The sequence below is a fragment of the Montipora capricornis genome, chromosome 6 (assembly GCF_036669925.1).
Source record: "Montipora capricornis isolate CH-2021 chromosome 6, ASM3666992v2, whole genome shotgun sequence".
Taxonomy (NCBI): Eukaryota; Metazoa; Cnidaria; class Anthozoa; order Scleractinia; family Acroporidae; genus Montipora; species Montipora capricornis.
The window spans coordinates 11,669,865-11,679,864 of record NC_090888.1 but is presented as its reverse complement, the minus strand read 5'-3'; the positions used below and the strand labels follow the sequence as shown (position 1 = coordinate 11,679,864).

Sequence of the window (10,000 nt, the reverse complement as noted above, 5' to 3'; positions counted from 1 at the left end):
CGAACAGAAAAGATTTGATATCGATACCAACCTCAGAGTCATCCTCACTGTCGTCATCAATACTCTCATCCTCATTACTTTCGTTTCCCTTTTCCACCACCACCTTAGACTCTTCGCCAGATTCCTCGCCGTCGTCTTCCTCCTCGTCCTTGGGGACTGCCTTTTCAACAGCAGCCTTTTCCGGTTTTAAATGCACTGTTTCTGGTTTGTCATTGGTCTTCACTTGGTTTGTTTTCTTGGGAGCCTCCTCTTTGACTTTCTGAACTTTCACGGCTTTTTTCAGCTCATCTCTTCCTTTTGATGGAATTTGATTCAGAACTTCCTTCACCTTATCGTTGGCTTTCTTCTCCGTCTTGGCTGCAGTCTTTGGTTTCATCACGGGAAAATGCCTCTTTTTTCCCATGACAATGTGAGAATTGCCTTGTCGTTCTTGCAATAAAAAGACAAAAAGTTGTTTGAAAAGAAATTTGCAGATTACATCAAAGCTCTACTTATTTAATTTACTCACTAAAAAACTTAACGGTGAAATATCATGCATTTTTTTCCATTTTGGAACGTCTCTCGATTAACCAACCATACTGATGTACATCACTCATAGCTCTCAACAAACGAGCCTTGAGCTGGGGGTTTAATTCATGATTTAGTTCCCTGTTTGCCACTTTAGGAAAATGGGACAAAGAAATTTAATAATAACTAGACATTTAAAAAAACTCACAAAATGTACGGGCTACTCAAATTGGAGAATTTTGCATCTTTTGATCACGCTAAATATTAATTAAAACGATTTTGAGCATTGAATTCAAATATGGCGTCTTCACAGGATGACATATTCACTTATTAAGAGTTGCAATCGATTAAAAACGGTTTAGTTGGTTCTAAATAACTAAGATCAGACGAACATTGTATTCAATAGACTTTCACTTCTCAATAGATGACTACTGGGTATATAAGTTCGATGATGAGTTTGTTGGGCTGTCGGAGATGTCAGGAAGGAGCCATATTTGCTCGAAAAGTGGACCATGATAGAATCAGTTTGTTGCAATTTCGGAAACATGCACGACTTGAAAGTCGGAGAAAACGCCAAAATGGCCTCTTGTTCTATTATGCATTCCTGATGCTATATATAGAATGTTTTCACGTGACGTCACGACAGCCATGTTGGTGTACCCAAACAATGGAACGGCGGCCAAGTTGGTGTACCCAGAGTTATTAGGGAGTTTAAGAAACGACAACGGCTACGGCTACGGCAACGACAACGCAAAAAAGCAGTAATGTTATTGGTTAAAAGAATCAAAAAGATAGTGCTGCACGTGCGGCTCGCATTTTTAAACATTTATCTCCCGTACTCGTCAAAACTTCTACGTGAAATGACCAAATTTAAGGTTTTGACGACAACGTGGACAAACTACAGTGAATCTTTCAGTCTCACTCTCTACTTCAAATCCGTCCGTACCAATCCAGTTGTAAGACACTTCGCACATATTGTATAATACAAACAAGATTGAATAATCCCGAAATACTTAGAATAGCTCAAACGTATATTTTGAAGTGATGCTTTCGTCCCCGTAGCCGTCGTGGTTTCTTAAACTCCCTATTAGTTACCTCTGGTGCACCCGACTAATCCTCCGGAAATTGAGCTCTAATGTCATGCAAACGTTTTCTTTTAAATTTGTTTTGGTTGAAAAACAGGGTTACTAAGCACTCCATACACAAGGTTCATTGTATTAGGGATTTTTAGCAAAGACGACGGCTACAGCAACGAAAACGTTAGTCCAAAATATAACTTTGCGCTATCGCAAGTATTTTGCGATTGATCCGTCTTGTTCACATTGTACAATACAGGCGAACTATTCTGTAAATGGATCGGTACGAACAGTTCTAAAGTCAAAACTGAAAATGCTTTTTCATTGTTATATGCTCACGTTGTCGTCAAAACCTAACATTTGGTGATTTCTCGTTGTTGTTTTGTGGAGTACGGCAAAGAAATGCACGGAGATTCGTGTTGCACGTGCAGCACGAGCATTTTTCCTTTTTCAACCAATAATATTCTTGCTATGTGGCGTTGCCGTAGCCGTACCTGTCGTCTTTGCTAAAACTCTATATTAACTTACCATAGCCGCAAGCGCTGCATTTGCTTTTACAAGTCTCACGCACCCAGCTAACCATGCAAGCTGTGCTGGCGAATTTCTTACATATTTCTACATCCTGACAGCCAATGAAAACTCCATAAGGAACTGAAAACAACATTAAAAAAAATGACGTGATAAACTTATCGGGGATCATGTGGGTATGCTCGTAAAGAAAATATCAAAATCCCTCCGCTCTAAAAAGGGACAAACCCTACGTTTTTTTAAGGACGGTGCCTACTAATTCAAAGATATTTTTGCGCGCTTTATGAACATACGGGAAAAGGAGATCTTAAAAAGTGTTATTGAAATTCAAAAAGAGAAAATTGGGGGTAACCAACAATATTTGTAAAAAGCTTTAAAATACCAAGCAATGTTTGTGGGTCCCTTCCAAACTGAAGCTAAATTACCTCTGAAAAATACATAGTTATCCCCAATTTTATTTTTGGGTACCAAGAGCACTTACTAAGTTCTTCTTTCTCCGCACAATTTTAACAGCGCAAAAATATCCCTGTATTAGTAAGCACCACCAATAGAAAACCTGAGTATCTCGAGATGCGCGAAACGTATGTTCAAGAACAATTGTAGGCACCGTGCATAAGTCAGTTGCTTTACCTCGCAGTTAGAGGAGCCTCGTAGGACGTACGTCAACAAACTAGTTTTCAACCAGGGATTGCACTCTTCGAAACGTCTCCCTTGAAATACCTTTTCGTAGCTAATTTATCCTAGTATCGACTTACTTAATTAATCTCTTAATTCTTAACTAGTTCTTCAGTCTCTTTCCCGCAAGGCGTTCTTCGTCCTAAATTAGTTATTCCCCTGAGTTGGATAATTCTTAATTAAAGGGATCCGTAATGACAGCACTTTCTTGTTATATGTGAGTTGGGTTTATCATTATACGTACACTATATTCCTAGAATTTTATCCCTGTGGCAGCCCAGCCAGTCATGCAGCAACTACTGTAGTAACAGATATTGGAGTATTAACCTTGGCGTTCCCTGAAATTTTCCAAACAGCTTACCGTCGCACAACTTGCAGCTCTTTCTACAATTCTTCTGGGTCCAAACATCTCTGCATTGTCCGGTTACGAAGTAGTTTTTGCAGTAAGGCTGGTAATCTTCGCATGGAAAAAGTTTCTCTAATTGAATAGAAAGAATGGATGAATAAATATCTGTGTGATAGTTCAAGCAAAAAGATGGGTGAGCCTTTGTCAGGAAGCCGAAAAACTCAAATTCACTATTTGTTTCTAGCAGGAGCCACGAGTAGGAGCCTCCATGTACACTATATCCTTGAGTCAACTTTTGCCCGTATCTTTCTATTTTTAGAACCAACCCTCTAGCAGGAGACTGACATTTACATTAATTTACATCAGTTCGCCCAATTTGCGTACATTGTTTTGCTAATTTTGTCTTCGTTAGACAATGAATTTATTCTGATTGGCTATTTTAAACAGCGCGTGCAGTGCCGAACAACTCATAGGAAGATACGGGCAAAGGTTAACTCATAGGGCTTGTATGGGGGAGGCAAGCTCCTACTGATGGGTTCCTGTTTCTAGAGACTATTTCCTAAGGCACTACTATAAACAATTTTTTTCTCTTCAGGATGGGGTGCGGAATGGCAAGCAAATGACGTTTTGCAAAAGTCCTTACTTATGAGATCGATCATTGGGCAGGTTTTATCGCAGCTTACATGAAGAAATTTTCGTTGCAAGGTGTAATCCTATCACCAATAGAAAAACTTAACTTCCAAATTGCGTTTTAATTGCTCCGTAAAAGAATAGAAAAGATAGCTGTCATTGAATCCTCCATGGAGCCAAGCGTATTTCCTAAAATGATGCTTCAACTGCTTTGTGATGTCAAAACTTTTACCAAAACAGGAAAGCAAAGCGTCATAGACCCGTGCCTCTCACAAGCTTGACCGTCGCATGTCTGTTAACCTATGCGTCACGTGAGAAAATATGAAATATTTCTGGAAACGAGGAAAGCAAATGTGCTGATGTAGAGATTTAACTCCAACGAAGGAGAATACCTTGACGTAAAGTAAAGGAATTTGTTACCTTTCTCTTCTTTTGTCAGCTGAAGTTCATCCATAATTTTGTCATGTGCTAGAGGAAGCAAATTAAAACAATTGTTATGCTCGTCACGGTCACAGACGTACCATCCGATACAAGTACATTTTAGACTTTTAGAGGAGCCTAATTAGTTGTTGAATTAATTAATTCCCTCTGATTTAATTGGGCAATTAACCTCACAAAGTATTCCCCAAATGCAGCACCTCAAGCAAGGACAAAAAGCCGTATTTACCCTGAGCAAAAAATAACGCTAACCTTTACCTGACCTTAATAGCTGGCGAAGGCTTAAAGCGACACTTCGTCAGTGTTGGATGTCAAAGTTGGGAGTGCAACTAATTAAGCACATCTCTTAGTGGACATACCAATTTATCTAATATAACTCAACGTTAGATTCCTGTTTAGTTTGTCGGTTCTATACTCTGCCACGAGAGATTTTTCTCCGAGTACTCTGATTTACCGCTCTTATTAGAAAGGGTCAGCTTTCCTTTGATTTTACTGAATCGATATTCCGCTCGTGCTCGGGTATGCACGCCTGCGACTTTAACGAAGGAATCGTTATATTTAAATTCTCCAGCATTCACCTGTTTTCGGCTTTGGGGCGGAAGGTGTCACCAACGCAGCTGTGGAATGAATAAAATCACACAGTTGAGACAAACAGACCGATCACAGCAAGACGCAAACACATAAAATATGTCTCGTTGCATATTCAGATCTTTCATTATCTTAGATACAAGGTATACCTGCCATGACTGGTGGTTTGCCATCAGAAGCCTTGTTTCCAACGACGTATGTTGCAGTTCCTGGAATAATAGTCATGTAAATTTGTGATTTTACCGATACAGCAATGTGGTCGTTAGTCTTAAGTGATCAACCTTTGGATTTCCTACGCGTTCTTGGTTGTCCGCCAGCCTTCGAGTCAGAAGTGCGCACCGATGACTTTGAATTGCGCGACCATTTTCATTCTCAATTTGGCATTCTCAATCTTCTCAGGCTACTGCAAACAATTTATAAGCTGTGTAATGGTGGTAGTCTTTAGTTAGTCTTGAGTGAATTTATGGACCTATCTCGCCCAAAACATGAGGGGGGAACCCATGGGCTGAGCAGTTTAACTCGTTTATAATATAGTCAAAATGTTTTCAAAAAACAAACGTCTCATGATGTTGTTTCCTGTATTGTGTTGCTTTGCTTTTGTCCAAGGTGGTTTCTCCGAAAAATATCTTTCACTTTTTTTTTTCAAAAATGGGAAAAGAATTGTGTTTACAGTTTTTTTTAGTGGCACGCAAGTGGATTAAACTATAGTTAATTCATCTATGCCTTCAGGTACTATAAAATGAAAAAAAAAATGATGATGCAGATGACTCACAGAAAAAAAAGTTCGATTCAGTGAAAGATGGGTCGATCATCCTTTCGGTACTTTTTCCGCCAAATGGAAAAGCGGTTTGGATCATCCAAACCGCTTTTTGATTTGATTTGAGAATGCCACCCTGAGCGTTTGGAACAATCAACATTATAGGTTCAAGAAAGGAATTTGCGTAGTTCAGCACTCAAACGTCGTGTTCTTCGTTCCAAAACGCATCACTGTACACCATATGGAAGATACGGTGACAACTTTGCAAAAATAAAGCTAGTTAGGAAACGCACTGTGCAAAGAAAGATCTGGTCTCGGTGTGAGAAAGGAATTTGTCGCATAACGTCTAGGGCCTGACACTCCTTTCCCTCACTGCGCATGCCTGTCAGGAAAAGTTATTTGCCGCCTTGCTATGTCTGAGTGATCTGCGGGTCGAAATCATTCGCCCTTGTCACACGACGGTCATATTGTCCCGGGAGACCAAAAGAGCTTTGTTTTACCACGCCAAGCCTCACAGTGGAAACCGTGGAGGTGAGGCATGGCGTGGTAAAACAAAGCTTTTTTAGGGGTGCAGGGCTGGCGCAGTGGTGAGAGCACTCACCTCCCACCAATGTGGCCCGGGTTCGATTCCGAGACTCGGCGTCATATGTGGGTTGAGTTTGTTGGTTCTCTACTCTGCACCGAGAGGTTTTCTCCGGGTACTCCGGTTTCCCCTCTGCTCAAAAACCAACATTTTACTTGATTTGTGTTAATTGTTAACTTCAATTTGCAGTCCCCTATTAGCGCTTCAACTCTAGAACGACCAGACACTTATATAAAGTTCCTTTCCTTTCCTTTCCCCCGAGACAATATGGCCGCCGTGTGACAAGAGCGAATGGGACGCTTCGTAATGGTGCGATGCCCTCGCAACGCGACCAGAGATTCCACTACTGGTTCCATTTCAGACTAAGGCTTTTGGTCGGTGAATGCGCAAATTTTCTGCTAAGTACTATGCTTAGCATAGGTAAGAGGCAATGACCGATTTAAGTAACTCATCGATCGCGCAGTGGTGAGATCGCTTTCTGTCATATATGTAACTTTCGTTTTTGTTTTCATACGCCTCATGTATTTGTTTGCGCCTGCTCAAATATCCTGTTTACCATACGTAAGACCAAATAGCCGAACTTTAAAATTACTGCAATCGTGTCAGTTGCGTAAAGGTTATGCTTACAGGAAAAAAAAAATAATAATAATAATAAATCATCCAAATGGACGTTGTTCGGCCTCTTGTTAAAACACGTTTAATGTTAATCACCTGTTGGAGGTCCTTCTACTAAGGCATTTGCTTCCTTCATTCCTTGAGGCACATTCAACGGCATTTTTACACCATTTACCTTGATCTCTGAAAGAACAAGGTAATGTTACTATTAGGGAAGAGCTGCTCGTAACGTTTAAAAATTGACGTTGCAATGTTTCAGAACCCTATGAGTTCCGGATGTATACGAGCGTGTTTTCGCCCTTTTTTGAGCATTTTACGTATATGATTTACGGACGCAAGTAACTAGGTTAAATTTGAATTCTTAAGGTTCTCGTTTCAACTTACGGAAAATTTTAGGTGCTGAAAAGTCTACAACGCGCTTCTTACGTTCTACGGACAAGGAAGAAAATCTCTAAGCCCTTTTCTGTGGTATTTGTTTTCCTCCTCTACTTACATTTTGCTAGCTTATGATGCCGGATTTGGCCCGTTGTTACAGTAATTGTAGGTTCATAGTTTTTCTCTAGTTTTTGTTACCTCACCTAGCGTGACTTCATCTACATGCAGTTCAGTGAGGGAGTTCCGTTGTATTGTTGTTGTTGTGCATAAACGAACTCTGTGATTATTAGAGACCCTACGTTAACGTGCATGTTTTAAGGTTATAGAGGTTTTGCACGGCAGCCATGTTGCATGGCAGGAACAATAGATCCTTTTTCCTGTGGGAATAAATGTTCTTTCTAATGCAAAACATTTTTATTGTTCCTGCCATGCAACATGGCTGCCGTGCAAAAACTCTATTCAATGTATTCGTAGCATGGACGTCTTCGATTCTGCTGCAATTACAATTATATTCAGAAATGGAACCATTGACTTACATAAGGAGCAAGTCGGCTATCTTCACCAAGAACAAAGCAATGTCTTTCTTACCTGGTAATGTTTGGTTTCCTTTACCGACAACCATAGCAACAACTGGAAACATAAACAAAATACTTAATTCAAGTGACTGATGGCGCAAAAAAATAAATCAATCAATCAATAGAGAAAACTGACGCGAAATATTTCTTCGTATGCAGTAGGGGACTCATTTGCCGTTGAGGAAAAATGCTTCAGGAAACCAGTTCTGAAACAAAATACTTTTCCTTTCCCAGGAATTAAATTTTACGCCCACAATAAGGTAAGGCCGGTGTGTTCACAAACGAGACAATAGGGAGCTTCAGCAACGACAACGCCGACGGCAACGAGAACGTTACAATTTTGCATATTTATAGTGAGCACAAGCAATTACTTTGCACGCTCTGCACGTGCATGCTTTTCACTTTTGTCCATTTCTTTGCCTTCGTCAGCAAAACAACAACGCGAAATGAGCAAATTTGAGGTTTTGGAAAGAACGTCAGCGCTTGAGGATAAATTTTCATTTTCTTTCTACATTGAGCGCCGTTCATACTAGTTTCGTTCTTAAGGTGCCCATAACCCCAAAATATTTTTTTCGCTAAAATGAATCTTTGCACCTGTTCGAAACGCATCGCGGCTACTTTTTCCTTTTTCTAACAAATCCTGCCATCTTATAGGCTTCGAAAGTTGCGAAAATCCAAGCATCTTTTGTTCACGACCGAGTTAGAAGGGGAGTGGGTCTATTCCTGTTTTTACGTCACAAACTGATTTACATTGCATTAACTCTTTGTAAAAATGCATGCAAAGTAGATTGTGCCGTAAAAACAGGAATAGACCCACTCCCCTTCTGACTCGGTCGTGAACAAAAGATGCTTGGATTTTCGCACCTTTCGAAGCCTATAAAATGGCAGGATTTGTCAGAAAAAGGAAAAAATGTCCGCAATGCGTCTCGGACAGGTGCAAAGATTAATTTTAGCTACAAAAATATTTTGTGGTTATTTGTACTTTAAGGGTTTGCCACACCTTTGTCACGTTAAAATGCTTGGAATAGTCGCCACGTGATTACAATAACGCGAATTCCCATTTTGTTCCCGTTGCCCTCGTCGTTGCTTAAGCTCCCTAATGTTTCGAAAAACAGCCATGTTTCCTCGTTTGCTTGGGCCTTTATAACATAATCTAGCAAGAGAGGTTCTCAGCCGTTTAATTATGCACCTGTATGTTGTTCTTTGCTGGCGTAGACACAGGATACGAGTGACAGCACATCGACCAATAGGAGCTGTTGTCTGTTCATGATGTTTCCTGAAAAAGTGCATGAGATTCTCAAATTAGCCTTTGTTATCCTTTGAGTCGTTTTAATGATCGCTTAAGGAGGACAGGAAGGCAAGTTTTGCTTTTAAAGAATTCATCAAACACTCTACGTCTTTCACGTGGAACTCAAGTGATTTGACTACCTTGGATAGGATTTTTTTGTCACTTGAATTTCATTCCCTGACGGCGACAAGCTTACCGGATTTACAAACTTTTCGAGTCAAACATTATTTACCTTTTATTTAGAAGAATCAAGGAAGTTGACGTAATGTATTTTGGCCCAAACTACGGGCAGACATTCCTGACCAGTTTGAGCCATCCTTACCCACTAAACACACACCTCTTACAAATGGTGACCAAGGTCCAATTCCCTTAAAGAAATCGACCATAACGCTTTTTTTTCCATTTATTAATAGCAATAGAAAAGAACGTATTTAATACTAATAGTCAAGAAGATTGTTTACAAGTTTATGACATTCCTGACACCTAACATACCAGAAAATTTATATCTCCTCAAAAAAATGAAACGGGGAAAATTGAGAAGTTATTTTAAAGATATTATAGAAGGTCATTGGACCCGTTTAAAATTGTTGTAAAAACCACAGTGTTCTCTCCTAGCCGAGCCAAATTACTAAAAGAGGTGCTCGCTGAAAACGTGTTCTTACCTGTACATTTATCACAACATAGTGAAACGGATTAAATTTGTGGTTACACGATTGTCGAAAAGTTGCAGTAGTCCTTTGCTGAGATAAAATCAATTGTTTATAATGAGGTATCAAACGTCTTACCTTTTCAGTTTATTATCGCCTTTTCGTTGATGAAGTTTGCTGAAGTTTTGATACGGGAATTAATGTTATGGGCCCAAAATTTCAAATAGATGTGAAAAACGGTGTTTTGCTGTTAATCTCTCTAAGACACGTGACTTCGCATTCGACGGGTAATTTGATTGCAAACGAATAAACATTCATGGTAGAGCACAATTGTTGTTTATTTTGGAGCCAAGTTATTGCTGGTAAATACTT

General features: G+C 39.8%; 1 protein-coding gene across 1 annotated transcript in view; it reads right to left on the bottom strand.

Moving 5' to 3' along the window:
• LOC138054657 (uncharacterized) overlaps positions 1 to 9,862 on the bottom strand; it is an 11,306-nt gene extending 1,444 nt beyond the window's left edge. Inside the window, exons 1-10 of the mRNA XM_068901145.1 lie at positions 9,767 to 9,862; positions 8,883 to 8,969; positions 7,707 to 7,748; positions 6,840 to 6,926; positions 4,938 to 4,997; positions 4,779 to 4,817; positions 4,183 to 4,230; positions 3,148 to 3,264; positions 2,112 to 2,234; positions 32 to 429 (exon numbers count right to left, since the gene is read on the bottom strand). Of these exons, the coding sequence (XP_068757246.1) occupies positions 32 to 429; positions 2,112 to 2,234; positions 3,148 to 3,264; positions 4,183 to 4,230; positions 4,779 to 4,817; positions 4,938 to 4,997; positions 6,840 to 6,926; positions 7,707 to 7,748; positions 8,883 to 8,961 (993 nt within the window). The 5' untranslated portion in view covers positions 8,962 to 8,969; positions 9,767 to 9,862. The remainder of the gene's footprint in view (positions 1 to 31; positions 430 to 2,111; positions 2,235 to 3,147; positions 3,265 to 4,182; positions 4,231 to 4,778; positions 4,818 to 4,937; positions 4,998 to 6,839; positions 6,927 to 7,706; positions 7,749 to 8,882; positions 8,970 to 9,766) is intronic.
• Positions 9,863 to 10,000: the final 138 nt, after the last annotated feature.